Source organism: Temnothorax americanus, unplaced genomic scaffold (assembly GCF_048541705.1).
Source record: "Temnothorax americanus isolate GAGA-0224 unplaced genomic scaffold, ASM4854170v1 Scaffold24, whole genome shotgun sequence".
Classification (NCBI taxonomy): domain Eukaryota; kingdom Metazoa; phylum Arthropoda; class Insecta; order Hymenoptera; family Formicidae; genus Temnothorax; species Temnothorax americanus.
Window position 1 is genome coordinate 3,026,951 of NW_027509381.1, and position 18,410 is coordinate 3,045,360.

The 18,410-nt window shown below is 41.6% G+C and overlaps 4 protein-coding genes across 6 annotated transcripts; 3 read left to right on the plus strand and 1 right to left on the minus strand.

Annotated features, from left to right (window-relative positions):
• Positions 1–136: 136 nt before the first annotated feature.
• Positions 137–5,610, plus strand: LOC143898696 (uncharacterized). The gene is made up of 4 exons (XM_077408340.1): positions 137–1,192; positions 2,036–2,131; positions 2,270–2,375; positions 2,734–5,610. Exons 1-4 carry the CDS (start codon positions 814–816, stop codon positions 2,789–2,791), a joined length of 639 nt encoding a protein of 212 aa, XP_077264466.1. The 5' UTR covers positions 137–813; the 3' UTR covers positions 2,792–5,610.
• Positions 5,611–8,116: 2,506 nt separating this feature from the next.
• Positions 8,117–10,717, plus strand: Aps (diphosphoinositol polyphosphate phosphohydrolase 1 Aps). Of its 2 annotated transcripts, none has more exons than XM_077408341.1 (3): positions 8,117–8,584; positions 8,810–8,980; positions 9,855–10,717. In XM_077408341.1, the coding sequence occupies exons 1-3, from the start codon at positions 8,426–8,428 to the stop codon at positions 10,149–10,151; spliced, it is 627 nt and encodes a 208-aa protein (XP_077264467.1). In that variant the 5' UTR covers positions 8,117–8,425; the 3' UTR covers positions 10,152–10,717. The 2 variants fall into 2 exon arrangements, with proteins under 2 accessions (XP_077264467.1, XP_077264469.1); XM_077408343.1 differs by having other exon boundaries at positions 8,810–8,965.
• Positions 10,718–12,115: 1,398 nt separating this feature from the next.
• L(2)09851 (WD repeat-containing protein 1 l(2)09851) lies at positions 12,116–14,837 on the plus strand. 2 transcript variants are annotated; one of them, XM_077408338.1, is made up of 4 exons: positions 12,116–12,273; positions 12,493–12,982; positions 13,068–13,469; positions 13,577–14,837. In XM_077408338.1, exons 2-4 carry the CDS (start codon positions 12,507–12,509, stop codon positions 14,064–14,066), a joined length of 1,368 nt encoding a protein of 455 aa, XP_077264464.1. In that variant the 5' UTR covers positions 12,116–12,273; positions 12,493–12,506; the 3' UTR covers positions 14,067–14,837. The 2 variants fall into 2 exon arrangements, with proteins under 2 accessions (XP_077264464.1, XP_077264463.1); XM_077408337.1 differs by having other exon boundaries at positions 12,125–12,273; positions 12,452–12,982.
• Positions 14,838–15,186: 349 nt separating this feature from the next.
• Pms2 (mismatch repair endonuclease PMS2) lies at positions 15,187–18,204 on the minus strand. Its single transcript, XM_077408332.1, has 5 exons — positions 17,926–18,204; positions 17,649–17,808; positions 16,104–17,299; positions 15,706–15,955; positions 15,187–15,565 (listed from the first exon to the last, which is right to left on the minus strand). The coding sequence occupies exons 1-5, from the start codon at positions 18,010–18,012 to the stop codon at positions 15,240–15,242; spliced, it is 2,019 nt and encodes a 672-aa protein (XP_077264458.1). The 5' UTR covers positions 18,013–18,204; the 3' UTR covers positions 15,187–15,239.
• Between the last annotated feature and the right edge of the window lie 206 nt (positions 18,205–18,410).

Below are 18,410 nucleotides of genomic sequence, written 5' to 3' on the forward strand. Positions count from 1 at the left end.
CGCCAATCAGGCTCCGCCAATAATCTGTGGAACTTGACGCGCTTCACGCGCGCCGCGGGCGAACCCGTCGCCCCGGTCGCCCGTCGTGTCGTCGTCACGTAAATCCGCATCCGCGGCGCGCGGCGTGCAGGCGTGCACGCGCAAAGTCACGGGGGAGAAGTGGAGTGTCTGCGCGAGCCGACCGTGTTGACATCTAGGAAGTTTAAGATGTCGGGGAATGTTTTGTGCGACGAGCCGCTGGTATGTTCGCGGACGAAATGACTTGCTCGTTGTGGCGTACGTCTGCTAAATTCCGGCCCAAGTTAAATCCCAAAGTGTTGTAAGAAGAAGAGCGCCACGCCGCCGCGGTGGGGCCGTGGCCAGCCAGGTCGTCCCAGCCGTCTGTCGCCGCCGACGCCGACGCCGACCGCCGACCCTGTGCGCGAGCGGGGCGAGGGTGAGGAAGAAGACGAAGACGAAGAAGAAGAAGAAGAAGAACGAGGAGGAGACCGAAGAGGCGCGAGACGAAGGCGAGCACGAGGACCGAGGACCGCCAGTGTATTGCCCCAGTGTGTATGTGCGTGTCCGCGTACCACTGCCAGGACCTGAGGGGGGTCGCGTTCCTCCCTTCTTGCCCTTCTTCCTGATCGACCGCGCGAAAAACCCGCGCGGGGGTGACAGGTGAATTAATACCGGACGGGAGGCGCGGACGCAAAATATATAGGGGGCGGAGAGGGAGAGAGAGAGCGGTGACCGAGCGGGCGGCCGAGCACGTGGTGTCACACGATTGTTGTTTTTTTTTTTTTTTCCAAATTCATCACTCTCGACTTGGGGATGGGAGCCAAGGCGAGCACCGTGGCACAATCCGCCGGCGGCAACGGTCAATCCTCCACCGGGGCGAACGAGACCGCGATGCAGGGCTTCTCCATGCTCCGCTCCCTACCGGGCGGCGTGGGCATGCTCCAGCATCAGCACCAGCAGGCCAATCAGTCGCAGAACTCGCGGATGTCCGGGGACAGCAGGCAGCGCGCGCGCTCGCTGAGCTCCGTCCCGGACCTGTCCACCGCCGATCAGGCCGGCCTCTCCACCTCGGTCGGGGTTGGAGTCGGCCAGGCCCTCGGCCTGCCGCAGCTCGACTCCGACGACACGGACGAGGAGAGTGGCCGCGTCTACGCCGCTCACAGCTTGCCTTCGCACATTTGGTCCCTCAACGGTAAGCCCCGAGAGTCTCTCGTACAGATGTTTGCGTATTCGTGTATCCCATTCGGAACCGGGGCCCGGAAACTGGCTCGCTCCCCCGGCTCGCTGATTATTTACGCGCGTTACGTAGCACGTCGTCAATTTACTGCGAATGTACCTTACCGCGGCGCTGAAAGTCAAACAAATCGTTATTGTCGCGCAGTTTCGCAGGTGCATCTGTGCCTCGCGGCACCCTAACCTAATTGCGGGCGAGCGCCGCAAAAAAGCGAGGTTAGGTCGCGCAACCGCGGGAGCTCCGCGGAGTACGGAGTTCGGTGCGCGTCGCGAGCGACGATGATTCGCGGGTGGGACAGGGGGCGTTTGTTTTGACGCGCGTTGCCGGGGTGGTTGGCCCGGTAACCGGCGTACCACGATCGATGATAGCCCCGAGAGGACGCCCAACGGGGCCCTGGGGGTGAATTTTTGAATCGCGATCGCGAGGAAATTTTTTATTCGCGCGGCGCGAAACGTGAGGGAGAGGAAAAGAAAAAAAGGGCGCGTCGCTCGCCGCGAGGATCGTTCGCTCGAGGAGGGAAGGATGTGGCTCGGGAGAGGATCGCCGCCGCGCGGGACCGCGGCCCGCGGCTGAGGTTATGTCGGGTCTATTATGGGAATAATAGTGAGCTCGTGCCTGAACGAGCACGAGGCCGCGGCCGTGGTCCCGGTGGATCGAGTCAGACGGGTCTTTTACGGTATTATTTGCGCCTTCTGCGATTTGTTCGCACAACCCCCCAGATTTCCGTCCTCGTCTCTCTCCCCCCCCCTACCCCTTCTCGCCCTTTCTTTTCTGACGCTCTCTTCGCCTTCGCGTTTCAAGGTCTAAAGTGTCCCGTGTGCTCCAAGTTCATTCTGCCGGATGATATCGAGTGTCACCTGGTCATGTGCCTGACCAAGCCACGGCTCAGTTACAATGGTAAGTGACAAGCGGTGACAGGCTTGTATATATCTGTCCGACAAACGACCGTTCTTTACGTGGCAGCAATGATTTAATAGCTGGTGGTAATTATTACGGTGATAATTAAGTAAGTCCCTTGCTTATTTACGTGACCAGAGGACGTGCTGACAGATGGAAAGGGAGAATGTGTCATTTGCTTGGAGGAGCTACAATCTGGAGATCTTATAGCCCGCTTGCCCTGTCTCTGTATATATCATAAAAAGTATGTACAACGATTCGATTTATATATTATTTTGTGTCAATTCCTAGCTCATGCATAGGCGATAGAAAATTGATATTAAAGACATTCGATTATCCTAGAAAATTTAAAAAAAAGAAATTAAACAAATTGTTATATAAATAAATTGCTATATATTATTTTTTAATATAAAAAATTTTCAATGTTAAAATATAATAAATAATGTAGTATTGAAGTGATCGTTGATTACTTGGAGTCAACGAATTTTTAAAAGTATTTCACCTTTTTAAAAATATTTTTAAAAACGTATCACCTTTCAGTTAGCATATTTCAGTATATTATGACGGAATAGATGATATGAAGTTTTGTATTTTTTTTCTAGCTGTATCGATAAGTGGTTTCAAGTGAATCGTAGCTGCCCTGAACATCCCGGAGATTGATTCGTACCTGTTGAACTTGGTGGAGTATAGTGGAACAAGTTGCTAGCCCAGAGGACTCGCGCCGAAGGGGTTGAGATGGCAGAAAACGGCAGAAAAAAAAGAAGCTAGTCAAGGTGGCTGCTAGTCCGCAAATGGCGATTGGTGCGTGCGGTGAATTGTTCGACTGAACGAGACTCGCTCATAAAATCGAACACACACTGAAACACGGATGTTTAATTCAATCCTCAAATCTACTCTTGTTAAGCGGAGGACTTAAATAACAAAAAAAAAATCGCCATAGGATTCAACGATACAATGCTATTACCTATACGTATCTATAATTAATCTATTATTGCTCTATCGCTTAATATCAATTGTACCATATTTATAAATTTTACTTAGTTTTACATCTTGAACTCGATTTAGCGCTTATAAGCGGGACAATCTTTATTATCTCGATCATGATTTTTGTCTTTTCTTATTCTTTTTATGGTTCTTTATTTTTTCTTTCTGGAAAAGGGGGACAGGACGAATCTTAGTCAAGGGAACCTGCGCAGGAGCAGGTGTGAGCTCTACCTTAGATAAGTTAGTTATACTTTTATTGATTTTTAGTATTGAGACGATATATCGTAATTTCCGTTGTCTGTTGGGGAATGAGTGCTAGAAAGGATATTTTTGATACTTTCATAAAAGGGAGAGCCAGAATGTATAAGAGTTTCAAGCGCTGGAGATGACGACGTAACACTGTTGATGCTGTAGTAACAATAAAGGTTCTGATTTAACCTTCCTTATTGAGAGATTCATACTAACGTGATAAATCTCTTTTGTTGTTATTAGAGAGAATTGACGCGCTCTCCGTGTTACTAAGATGTACAGTCTATTGTCGATTACTGAGGATTTACCTACTATGTGTATAATTAATCTCTTTTGTATACGGATAAGGAAGGATTGACATAACCCAGCAGAAGTAGTTTTTGTAATACGAACAATCAAAGTCTATCATTGTTCCAGTAACGTACGCAAAACCGTGTATGTTCGGCTCGGACTTCGTCACTTGCGTGAGGTTTAATGACGCGCGAACTAACACAGAACAATGAGAGAATACGAGAAGAACGGAGAAATGAGAATGTGGTGCGATGAAAAAAAAACATGAGAGAAGAAACTAGAAATATATATTATATTAACAAAACCGAACGCGTAAACATAAAGTATGTACATACATACGTGTATATGTATATGCATACTCTCGCGCACTTTCTCTCGACAGATATTTTAATATCGAGTTAAACATCTTTTTCACTGATAAGCGATTGTAAAATAAAAAGTTTTCACGAGCCAGAATGGTTGCTCGTCGGACTGCAAGCGCCGCGGTCTTGAAAAAAAAGAAAAAGCAATTCGATTTTTAAAAGATATTTAATATTACAGACATCGAAATTAATCGATTAAATAAATAAATAAATATAAAAAGAAAGACATATCTGCATTCGAGAGAAAGTGCGCGACGCCTAAAACATCCTGTATGTATATATATATACACACTTTTTTTAAGCTATACGAGAGGTAAGTGGCCGTAGAGACGACAAGCGCGATTTCGTAAAAAGAAATAAAAAAAATAAAATAAAGAAAAAAAGGGAGCAAGATGTAAAGGGAACCCAAGATAAAAAGATGCGACATCGGTAATAGCGATAACGCACGTACACATGGAGGTTCCTCTTTGTACCGCGTTACTGATCGAGGCGAGAATTGTGTCTCGCGGTTGGTCGTTTATCGATTTTACGATATGTAAAACTCGTTGTATTGCGACGATTTATACAAAGACGGAATGCGGGGTAGAAAGCGGAAGATAACGCGCGCGGTGACGAGGAGGGACGGAAATAGATCGCGCGTATCCTGCTGCAGCGCGGCACGGCGAAACGCGGGGAGCACGTGCGTCGCGTGCGTGTGCGTGTGTGAGTGTGTATGTGTGTGTGTGTGTGTGTGTGTGTGGGTCGCGCGTGGAGTCAATACGCGCGCGCGCGCGCGCGCACGTGCTCGCCTCGTACTCGATCCCGCGTAGCGGTATTCCGTATTGTGAATCTGTTCATATCTCTTAGCTGTACCTTCTTGCACTTGCCGTATTAAAAAACGGACGCGTGTATTAAAAAGCGACAGCGAGGGGCAGGAACTGCAACTAAAGTAATAAACAGAATCAACGGTACTCGTTTTTAATTATTCAAAAAACACGAAATAATCAGTTGTTTTTTTAATAATATATGTGTCTTTTATTTTCTGATTGTATAGATATAGAGTGTTCCTGAAAGACCACCGCACGTTCAGGGATGCGATAGTAATTGGCGAGCTTTACATTAAAATTCTGCTGAAAGTTTAATTTAATTGAAAAATATTCCGTTATTTATTATTCCTCCGAAGCTTCGCCAAAAAGAGCCCTAATTTTTAATTACCCAACTGCGTAATATTTTTAAGTAAAAATTAACTCGAAATTGTTGAAAGAATTTGAGGTATTTGTTTATGAATAGGACGCCTGATTCTCGGGACATCTTAATTGTTCAGAATCATATATCGTCTCGTTACCACGAGCGATACGTGCTGTTGATTTAAGATGTGCGGTACGGAATTCCTCTACTTGACGGGCTGTAACAATAATCGATCTGATTGCCGCTAAACAAAAACGCGAATGCCCGAAAGTGCGTGTCTAATCTAGCTCCGTAGAATAATGAGATCGCGAAGGGAAGGCGGTGAAAGCCTAAACTCGCAGGATTGTAACTGTGGATACACAGGTTGTAATGATAAACCATTTGTATGTATGACACTATTGACTTAAATATATAGTTTATAAGCTACGTTCGATTTACAAGACGTCTACTTTTACAAGCTGTTTGTTCGTTTGTTTTTTTCTACGCGCGAGAGGCGCGATCCGCGCGATGAATCGTGCAGTCGCGGTAATTGTGGGGTAAGCGTTTCGAATGATTGTTATACGAAGTGACGATCGATTCGTAAGTTGATTTGACTAGCCCGATTTTGCCTTATTGAGAAGTTAAGTTGAACAACATTTTTTTTAAGCGTTAGATCGAAACAAAGCGACACACGTGCTTTAGCATTGGACGGAAACGAAGTTCCGTTTAAGCAAAATTTATGTGTAATTTGTAAAAGATTAAGGATTTTGATCGTTTGAACATTTATTCATAAATATAATACGATAAATTCTTGATTCTAAGATGATTACTAACGCTCCGTTATTTTTGTCTGAACCTATTTTAATTTAAACTAAACACTGCTGTTACATTATTCACCACATAAATATGTATACGTTATGTACCAAGCGTGATGTTTACAGATATATCTGTATATCCACTGTAAGAATATCTCCAACCAACTATAGTTTATTCTGTGGTTCGTATCATATTTAGTGAATCATCTTGTGATGTAAGGATACTCTATTTCTTTAAGAGCAGATAAGGAAAATCGTTTTTCCTTATCTGCTCTTAAGAAATTCGATTCGCTTTTATTTCAACTCAGCTTGGTTTTCATATAGATAATAATAATTCAGATAATAATTCAGAGACAAAAGCACTTATATCATCAAGTCTTGCATAAAGCCAACAGAATTTATAGACAGTACAATTTCGGTTTAATTATATACTTGGAGAATAGTTTTCCCATTATTTTTCAAATCGTATTACACGTGTAGTCATGTCGAAATTCCGTTTACCGTGATTGTCGACGTCAAGTAAATATTGATAATTCATCAATAAATCCTAAACTTACTCTAACACTTACTACGTTTACGCGAGCGTTACTTCTGTAGTAACTTATACGATACGTCACTCGTTTACGCGGAGTAAATTATCGTAAGTTACTACAAAATTTCGCTTACGCGAAGAAAAATCCCGTTTACGCTAAAGAATTATCGTAAGTTACTACAGAAGTAACGCTCGCGTAAACGTAGTAACTGAAACGAATCAAAGAATTCGAATTAGCTTTTTTAACTGAACTTTAACGGGTTTAATAACATAAACGTGGTATAATAAGGCATATACGGGACGCTAAACACGGTAACTCAGAAAAATCGTTTTAAATGAGTTTTGTAGAATAATTGAAACTAACGTTAATGATCCTTCCGCGGATTGGATCATTAACGTTAGTTTCAATTGTTCTACAAAACTCATTTAAAATAATTTTTCCGAGTTACCATTTATAGCGTTCTGAAACTTAAATTCGCAATTTTTATCATTTTGAATGACTCTATCAAGATATATAATGTACGAGAATCGATACGAAAGTAATGTCTCCGAATTTTTTTTCCCCAGAAAATGTTACTTTTGAAACTATATAGTTTTTACATGAAGTAATCAATCTTTATTGAGCACACCGTTATTTTTCTACGCACTTTTGCCATCTGTGACTCAGATGCTGCACACCAGTGCGGCGGAGGTCCTCTGCTTTGATCCTTGAAGGCTTGACCAACAGTTTTCTTCATCGTCATCTGGAAAATGCCCACGAAATATGTTTTGTATATCTTTCAATGGGTCGAAGAGGTAATTAGAGATGAAGGAAAGAAAGAAAGAAGGAAAAATGTTGATCAAGCCCTCAAGAGTTACAATAAAGCACTGGTGTGCAGCATCTGACTCACAGATGGCAAAAGTGCATTATATAGAAAAAGATGGACGTTATTCCTTCGCGTAAAAATCCATATAGTTTCAGAAATGAAATTTTCTGAGAAAACAAAATTAGAAGGGTCATTTACTTTCCGTATCGACCCTCGTATCTAAATCTATTACTCTTATTTTATTTCTTTCTTTATCCGTCTAGTCAGAACGTGCGACATCCGCGATTATTCGTTAAAGAATGAACTTAATGCTATACTTTATGTTGATAAAAGTTTAATTATCGCGCTTCGACTCACGATAAAATACGTCGAGTACTTACTTACAAAAACGTGCTCTTCGAGGATTCCAGCCGACGATATTTTCGTCTTCGAACGCCGAGTCCTTGGTTCGCGTTGTTTACCGCCGGTATTATTCACATACAGTTCGATTTTACATTCAAAATCATCGTCAAGTGCGATTTTAAATATAAGATCGGATGATAATATGCAAAATACACCAACCCTAGCTCTTATTAGGATATCGGCTTTCGAAATTCGAACATCACGAATCCCCCGCCGCGCTTCCGTGCGGGGCGTGGGGCGGGAGGGAGCCGCGCGCGTGGGAAATGTGGGAATCGGACGCGATTGATTGGTCGCGACGCGGCTCGACGAAGGAGGGGGGGGCCGTCATCTCACGGCCGGCCGTGGTTGGTCGGCGCGGTGGCCTCGGGGTGCATTTGGAGGTTATAGCGAGCGTCCGGCGAGGATCGAGGATCGGGTTTCCGTTCGTGGGTTACCGCGCGGGCGGCATAGATCGGCGACGGCAGACGCGTTTCGTCGTTGCGGGCGGAAGGACGCGCGAGGATCCAAAGGCTTCGAGCACGGGTGCGGCGGCGCAATTAACCGCAGCCACCGTATACGTGAACGCACGTGAACTCGGGGAACCGCTCACTGCACGTTTTTTACGTACGGCACAAAGTGGACTCGATGTCGATAATATGTCGGCTACGAGCAACGTTAGGACGACGCGGATGCACAGGATGGCCCGTCGGGCCGTTTGACGATTATTTATGAATCCACGGGAAGATCTGAGGAGAGGGTGTCCACGGTGCAACAACAACAACAACAACATGGTGAAGGAGAAGGCGAATTCGATCCGCATCTACGACTCGGAGGGCTACCGACGCAGGGCCGCCTGTATCTGCGTCAAGAGCGATCTCGAGGACGAGGTAAGTCCAGCTGGCAGATGGCACCCACCTGTATATATATATATATCTTTGCCGGCACGCGGTCGCGGTACGGCAGTACGGCACGCGCGGCGCGATTCCTCGCTCGAGAGCCGGCTTAAGTTTCTCGTCTCTCTGAGAATCTCTGGACTCTCCGCCTCGGTTGAGGTCAATGAGTAAAATTTCGACGAGTACTTAAAGTCTCACGTGCGTCGTGAATTTTTGCAGGTACTACTAGTTACATCCAGTCGAAGACCCGACAGTTGGATAGTACCAGGTGGCGGCGTCGAACCCGAGGAGGAACCAGCGGTCACGGCTCTTCGCGAGGTCCGGGAGGAGGCTGGCGTTCTAGGACAGTTAGGCCGTTGCCTCGGCACATTTGAGGTTATAACTCGTGATGTATGCCACACAGATATTATGTTATGCCCCTTCAATGTCGTGCTGTTATTTTTTTCTATTTTTTTTCATTATTATTAATGGTCTACTACGTTTCGCGTATAACTGGGTCTGTTTTTTATTGCTGAACTGGCTGCACTGGTTCAGAGTTTATCTCGGGCCAGTGGCGATCGTCGCACAGAGAGATGTGCGCCGGTTTAAGTGAGCTGGAGGATCCGAGTTCTCAAATCCGACCAAAAATTGTCGGCTTTTATTCAATCGCCACCTCTTCGAAGCCAGGATGGCAATATCCACGGGGAGTGTCTTGCCTAGCTCTCTATATTTGGAAAGGGAACCGATCCCCCAGATTGGGGATTAGGAAGCAATTTGTTAAATTTAATGGTTCTGTAAAACTGTCAAGAAATTCGCATTGTATCAAAAATATCCATACAAGAGTTCTCAATTCCATTTAATTTGTTGATATTTTCCGAATTATTTTTAATGTTATTACATACGATGAGTTTGAATATCAGATGTTTTATCTGATGTCACCGTGATATCTAGTAGCGTAGAATTTTCTTTTATCCTGTTTGTGTGTCACTGAATGTTGTATTTACATATGTAAAGTTTAGATTGAGTTTTTTTTTGTATCAATAATTCTCTCCAACGTGAAAAGTAAAAGAGAAAAGAGAAATCGTGCAAAAAAGTTCAGCTAAAAAGAACAGGCCTAAAGATGAACTCTGAACTAGTGCAGCCGGTTCAGCAATAGAAAACAGATCCTGCGTATCGTGGTCTGAAATCGCGTTTGATTTGTTCATTCGAGACGCGTCGATTACAAGCAAAAACAACGATTCCGATAAAGCCGATTCTCCCTTTAAATGGCAATCTCCCTTTGCAGAACACGGAGCACAAACACCGAACGGAAGTGTGGGTAATGCGAGTGACCGAGGAGCTGCCGGAATGGGAGGACTCGCGCGCTATCGGCCGGAAGCGAAAGTGGTTCACCATACCGGAGGCTCTGCTGCAGCTTGGTCAACACAAGCCCGTCCAGCGCTCTTACCTGCATAGCCTCCACAATACCAATCCACGACATAATCCCACCTCTCAGCTGTCCAATCATTCGCACTCCACGATGGCGTCTATCGAACTAATGAATAACTCTAGCAACAATACCCACTTGAGCGAACACAGCTAATATCGTCGCGGATCAAGCCCGGTATTTTTTTTCTTTATCCAAAATTCGACCGCCATGGGTTCCCTCCGAGCAAAACTCGCTGTTACTTCTCCTTTCTTCTCCTTAAGGGACTCCGCTATACAACTACTGTTGTGTTTTATATATATAAATTGATATCTATGTGCTTATCTTTATCATTATATCCTTAGGTTAATTGCTACGATTATTATTACGTTTAGTCTTAGATTGTTGATAAATCGGTTCGTGAAGGAGCACATATATATATATATATATTTTTTTTTGTAACCGAATTCTCATTTCTAACGTGACTTTTTATCGAATGCGCGAGAAGAGTGATTAAGTCAATTATTTTACTGTCATTATTATTTTAGTATTTGTGCCTAATATACGTAGAATGCCATACACGTGATCCGGTTTCCACGTATCGCATATCCTGGCTATATAGCTGCGCAAACTTTTTCTAAATTTTTGTCGGGGCGAAGAAAAAGTTGCGTTGTACTTGTTAATATACGGACGATAAAATTATGTACTTTGTATATTAACTTCTTGAATAAATTTTGTAATGATTTCTGCGAATTATATACGCGAAGATACGCGCGGAGCTGCCGCCTTGTACCCTCCGCCTGTGTGGTAAAAAGAAAGAATTTTCCTGCAAACAATAAGGTGACGTAGGTTCGTCAATACTTCATTGTTACAGCTTAAAGTTTATCGTACGGCTTTAGGTGTCTATGATTTTCTGTATATTATTTATTTTCTCGCGATACTTTGTGATGTGACAAATAGTTATGTATGGCTTAGGTTCTCGAGATTTCTGTGGGTGGAAAGGATTTATGGAGAAAGCGAACAACCAACTTTTGTAGCAGACTCTAATATGAGATATTAAATTTTTACTATTTAAAGATGTATAATATTTTTATTTAACTCTCTCTCTATCCTGGCGTGTTAGATTTTACTTTTCTTTTCATCTTGTTTCTATATTCTTCCTTTTAAAATTCGAATATACATGTATTTTATTTCCAATGCAATTAGAACAAACTTTAGTTTTTTCTTTTTTAACTACATTTTTCCTTTTTTATTTTATTTTATTTTTGTTTCAAAGTGAACAAATCAAGTGCAAATTAAAAATAGCATACGCCAGAGAGAAATCTGAGAACGGCCATATCCCGCTTCGGGGGACGCCTAGAGAGACTCTGGTACAGAGTATAGATATCTAGATGGAGAATAACCGACGAGACAAAAAGGTCGACAGAGGAGTCACGGCCGAACTCAGGTGCACTTTATGCACTAAGTGCAATTTAAACTGCACTTTAACTCCGTATTTTATTTATTATAAATTTTTAAGAACCAAAAAATGGAAAATCCGGCTCTGCACCGGGTTGCAGCTGATCTTACTGATTAAAACGAGCACAAGTTTAATGAGATTCGTTAATTAATTTGGCTAAAATTTAAGAAAAATCATTTGTAGTTTACAGCTCAAATTTTAGCCAAATTAATTAACGAATCTCATTAAACTTATAGGCCCGGTGTCCACGATGCAAGAACCGTGTCCAAGTTTCGGTTTAAGCCAATCAACTAGCAGCTCTTACAGAAAAGTAGCAGTTTCATTGGCTTAAACCAAAACTTGGACCAAAAGTTCTTGCATCGTGGACACCGGGCATTAAAAGCCCCTTGCACAATGCCAGGCAACAGGCAATAGGAACAGGAAATAACCAAAAAATCGTTAATTACAACCTAAAAAATTCGAATACTATGATTGGTTGGCAATAGGCAATAGGCACATAATTTCCAACGTGACGGAAACTCTGTGTCTATTGCATGTGTCACTGTTTATTCTGCATTTATACATGATTTCTGATTTCTATTCCCTGTTCCTATTCCCTGTTGCCTGGCATTGTGCAAGGGGCTTAACTGCCACGAGGTATCGGTATCGCACACGTACATACATACATGACGAGCATGCGCAGCTCAGCGAACAGCGCAGGCGCAGATGGTGAATAATCCCGCGTGTCAGTAGCTGTGACCTTTTAACGTAAAGCCTATAGCTATATATTTATTTAATCCTATATTTAAAAAGGAAAAGATAATCGTAATCAATAATAAATTAATCGTCGTATTTCTTTAAGTGAGTACAAATTTAATTGGAAATACGTTTAGCTAATATAGCTTTCTAATCCGTAACATTTTGAAGAGAACAATTTTTGAGGTTAGGGTACACATCGCACGTGTATACGATATTTTAATATTAGAATGCAAATTTTTTTAAATATTTTATTAAAGAATTATACAATTCGTCGTTGCAGTCACCGGTTGCGTTTACCTAACATGCCTGTCCATTTCGAAGATATACCTGAGGAAATGAAGGAGGAGCCGATGGAGGGTGTCGCGAATGAGAGCGAAAGCAGCGAGAGCAGCGACGAGTCCATGGAGGGCGAGAACGCGGACGAAAGTCGAGAGGAAACCAAGTCGCAGGTGTACCTTCCGGGACAGGCATTGGAAGAGGGGGAGGAACTCGCTGTGGATAAATCGGCATACAGATTATTGCACCATGCACAATCTGGAGCGCCGTGTCTCAGCTTCGACGTGATACCAGATGATTTGGGCAACTCCAGAGAGAGTTATCCTTTAAGCATGTACATAGTCGCCGGGACACAAGCTGCCAAGGCGCACGTCAATAATCTCCTCGTAATGAAAATGTCTAATTTACGCGGTAATAAGCAGAGCTCTGAAGATTCAGACAGCGAATCGAGCGATTCGGAAGACGACGACGACGAGCGCAAACCATTTATGAGCGTCGCTCCTATAAAACACCAAGGATGTATTAATAGGGTGAGGTAAGTATAAAAAGACCCGTCATTCATAATCGATGACTACAGAAATGTATATATCTACATACATTTTTATTTGTGACATTTATAGATGTACAAAACTTGGCGGAACAGTCTTAGCTGCCAGTTGGAGCGAACTGGGACGTGTAAATATCTGGAACTTGCAAGAACAGTTGACCACAGTTGAGAATCCTAGCTTGCTGGCCGCATATCGTAATAAGTGTGATAAAGCGAGTGCAGGCATTAAACCGTTATATGCGTTTAAAGGCCATCTGTCTGAAGGATTCGGCCTTGATTGGAGTCGCGCCGAGCCGGGCACTCTAGCATCTGGCGATTGCAAAGGTAACATTCACATATGGCGTGTCGACAGCGGTGGCGCATCCTGGCACGTAGACCAAAGGCCGTATAATTCGCACGCCCTGCACAGCGTGGAGGATTTGCAGTGGTCGCCAAATGAAAAGAACGTTCTGGCATCGTGTTCCGTAGACAAAAGGTTCGTATTTCCTATAAGATATGTATATGCTCTTATATTATTGAATCGAATCAAGAATTGAATATTGCTGCCTCGCAAATTATTATAAAGATTAATTTTTATTTCAGTATAAAGATTTGGGATACGCGAGCGAGTCCACAGAATGCGTGCATGTTGACGGCGTCTGGTGCTCACACGGCCGATATCAACGTTATCTCGTGGAATCCGATGGAAAATCAGTTTTTGGTATCAGGCGGCGACGACGGATTCCTCCACGTATGGGATCTGCGACAGTTCGGATCCGATGGTGCAAGTCCGGTCGCTACTTTTAAGCAACACACCGCGCCAGTCACCACCGTGGAATGGCATCCCACAGAAGCTACAGTGTTTGCTTCTGGCGGGGCTGACGATCAGATCGCTCAGTGGGATCTGTCGGTAGAAGCAGACCATACGGAAGAACCTCAAGACAGTGTGTTAGCCAAGTTGCCGCCACAGCTGCTGTTCATACATCAAGGTCAGTCAGATATCAAAGAGTTGCATTGGCACTCGCAATGTCCAGGAACCATGATATCGACCGCGCATTCAGGATTCAACGTATTCCGTACGATTAGTGTATAATAGAATATCGCACTCTGTAGGATAATATAAAAGAATATATTTAAGAGACGGTGAAAAATGATATATTATGAAAAATATATATATCTACAAAATCGTTGTTTCGTAAATCGATTTTATTCTTATTTATGTAATCTTATAATTTTGATAAACGAAAATTCAATAACAAAAAAGATGGACTTGTATGAAAAATTATTTGCTTATATTTACATTGCCCCATTCAGTGAAACCGATCATTGGTTTTCTCTAATTCTTTATTATAGTATATTACAGTCACGCAGATCGCTCATGGTTACGTAATGAACAAATATGTCAAACGGTAAAACGCGCGGCAATACTTTAATCCTGTGTATAAAATGTTATTTTTAATTATTAGTTAGCGTCTCTTATGATTTTATAAAATAAAGAGAGGGAGAAGGAGAGAGATTTGTATCTCTCTCTTTCATAGGACAGAGAAGAATAATTTACGAGAAAATCTCCTTTATATAAATTACAGATTATGTGTGCGATATACATTGTGTAAAAATGTCAAATGTTCCAAGTTTTTCGTCTAACATTTTGTACAAAAATTTTTATAGAATTAATGTGTGTCATACACACTGAATGAAAAATAAATCTTTTTTTTTTATGAAATATGAACAAATTTTTATGACACAATTCATTTTCAGGTTTTGTCGAATAGAGAGATAAGTTAGAATATAAGTGATAAGTTAACTTTTGTTGCTTTGCAGACACTAGACTTCTTTGTTGCGGATGATGTCTTCGCTCTTACAGAAAATAAATTCATCTAATGTATCGACAAAGTCACCAACATCGCTGTCATTGCTTCTCTCAAGATTTGAGTTTCGTAATTCGAAATTTTCAAAAAAGTATATCCGTGATCGTCACAGAACATTTCGGATACTCTTTATACAGAACAATTAGTAGAAATTATGTACCAACGTATGGAAAACTGTATATTCTTACGTATTGGAAAACTTACGGCCTTACGACTAAAACTTTTTACTTGCACTAGCCTTAAGAGATAGAAAAAATTTATAAAGAATCTGAAGGAAACGGCAGCTAGGAGAGCGATGTAAACGTGGAAGGAGATATCGAGTCGTCATCTAATAATCAAACCAACTACACGCAAATTTCTATTGTCTTTATGAAATACGTTTGTCAAAACATCACAGATCATTTGTTCATTAGCAATAAGGATAATAGGTGCCTTATGGTGGGCCTCCCATGTGGACAGTTCCATGGATTCTGCATTTGTGCCATTTGTGTTACCAGCTTCTGCATCTCACTTGTGTTTAACGCTGTGCCGATCATGACCGCGCTGCGACATGCTCTGGACGCCAACATTTGCCTAACACGGCTCGGACGATATATGTGCTTATCTTTGTGTTCATTGCCTGCTTCTCTGATAAGAAATACCAATTCCTCAATATCCTCTTGACCAAACTGCCAATGACCACTGACAGGCATTCCTGTCAATTCTATTTTCTTGCCAGGCTCGGCTAAAAAAGTTATACGGTATAGAAAATTATATAGCAACTTAATATATTTCATCATTTTACTAGATAATATTTCTATAGCTTAATCAATAGCATCATAGAATTGTTATGAAAAATTCTGAAAATTGAACACGTATATATACCTTGTTCATTGATATTAAAGGTAAACCCATTATCTTCAAATGTTTGCTGATGTTCTATGAGTATTGTTTCGTTCAGCGCAGAGAAATTTAGCGACTTCGGTACAATAAGCTTTTGAGTTTTCAGCTTCGTTTCGTTACTGAGCTTCTCGAAGCGAAATTTTTCGTCGGTGGCATGTTGGTCGATGATAAATAGATCATTCTCCAAGCGGGCTATTATGAAACCAAGATTAAACTGACCTATTATCTCCATCTATAAAAGATTTCTAAGTTCAAAACATAAATATACATAATGTCTCGGCATTAATATATCAATTATATCACATAGTAAATTATATTTAATAATCGTATATAATAAAATAATTATATGTAGTAAAAAATATACAATATACTTTACCAACCTTGCCGAATGAATCTTTTGTCAATTCTCTCTGCAGTTCTTGTTCAGCCTCACGTTGATTAGCTTCCATTTGTACTCTATATTTTATTCTTTTAGCTGTACTGACAACTGCTCCAGCAATACTCTTTTTTTCATTTAATTTTTCTTTTATCGTTACTGTACTTATCATCATTTCTACATCTACAGGCTTTTTCATTGATCTGATATTAGTCTGAATATTACTCTCTTTCACAGTATGCGATACCGAAGGTGATACTTGTAATCTTTTAGCCGGCGGCTGCGTGTGATTAGGCGAGATTGTTCTTTTCAAGCCAAAATTTAATTCCGTTAAAGTTTTAACTGTAAAATTCCCTTGCAGTTTGTCCCATTTTGTTGTCAAACTGTATTTCAGTGTCGCTAATACGAGTCGTTCTTGCGTAACGAATATCGTCCTTTTGTCAGGAGTGACATTAACATCGGCGCACTGTCGATCTAATTTGATATTAAAGAAGACAAACGGATACTGCTTATTGTTGTACTTGTGATACACGCTGTTGATCAGTTTACTGATCTTCGTTAAATCACACGGCCGACCGTTTACGTAAAAAAATTGTCGATCGGGCGAGGAACGTCCGACTGTGTGATCGCAAGTGCTCACGTAACACTCCCAATCGAAATCTACAGTAATGTCATTGGGCAAATTGTATTCTTGCAATACTGTTTCGTCCGGTGGTTGTAATTCGAGTTTAACGATCCCGTCCAGAGACTTCTTGCCGAACACGGAATTTACATTGTCCAGCACGTCGTCGGTGTTTCTCGTGGCCACGATTAGATTGGGCGATTTACCCGCTATCAAATTGGAACACGTAATCTTGATGTTGGTGGAGACCAAGCAGTAACTGTACAGGACCTGGATAACGCGAGCGTACTCCTTCTTCAGATTCTTCTGAAACTCCTTCGCTCTCACCGGCAGATTTTTAAATACGTTCCTCGCGTGTACCGTGGTACCCCGTTCTCTGGCGCACGGTTCTCTCTTCGCGAGCACGCCGTTGCGGTCGAATTCCAATTTAAAGCCATGCTCGTTGGATGCGTGCCTCGTGACGATACTCAGCTCGGACAGAGCGCACAACGAACTCAACGCTTCGCCACGGAAGCCGAATGTATTTACTTCAGTTAAGTCTGTGAATTCCCGAAGCTTCGAGGTGTGGTGTTTCAAGCCTGATTAATAGAAGAAAAGTGACCGCATTAAAAATTATCCTTAATCCTCTTAATGGAAGACTGGCTCTAAATTAAATGTATACCGGTGAGAAAATTTCTCAGAAATTTTCTAAGAATTAAGACTTATAAAAAATTCTAAAAATATACACAAAATTTTTCAGACGCTTCACAATTCCTAAAAAAAAATGTGAAAAATTTTGAGCATTCTCAGAAAGTCTTAATAGAGAAATTTCGATTAATAATATAAAAAATTATGAGACATTGTTCCACCAGAGTAGTTTCCATTTTTTGTAACACAATTTTTCAAACATTCTAAATTGCTAATAATTATTTTGATTTACAAGCCTACCTAAGCCTTCGAAGTCCCGTTCCAAAACGCCGCTACCATCGTCACTGACGCTAATGCACGTTTTACCGTAATCGGTAAGCTTGACGTCGATCACCGTAGCACCGCTGTCCAAACTGTTCTCCACTAATTCTTTGACTGCGATCGCAAGATCGAGCACCACCTAATGAAACATTCGCACATGATTTCAGATCTTTCAATTTTTTTTTTAAATAAAAAGTCTAGAGACATTGCTTTATAAACAAATTATGCCTTTTATTAATCACACACTTAACCTTACCTGGCCGGAGCAGATGTGATGGACCGTTTCTTTGTTTATAGCTTCTATTTTTTTCGATTTCTCAGTCGTTGCAACAGGCTCATCCATCGCTCGATCAGGCACATGTGTTCAGCGTCAGGAATAATTAACACGAGTGTAATTACATTAATTACGGATTTATTCGAAGCGCGCGCGTCTCACCCTCGTGCACCTGTCAAGGCTAACCGATAAACTGATCACGGCTTTGCTCTCTCATTCTTAACGTAGATAAAAAGGAATTTACAATCAAGTTTTCAAAATTATACGTACGCACAATTCGTTTAAACGCGAATGTTTAAATACGATGCAAAAATATAAATGTTATTATACTCAATTTAATGTTAATAAATATAATGATTCTTATACGGTATTAGATTAAATATTTTTATAAATATGTGATATATTCCATTTTATAAAATTTTACATTTTATAAAATTCTTTGAGTTGACAATAATCATAAAAGTAGA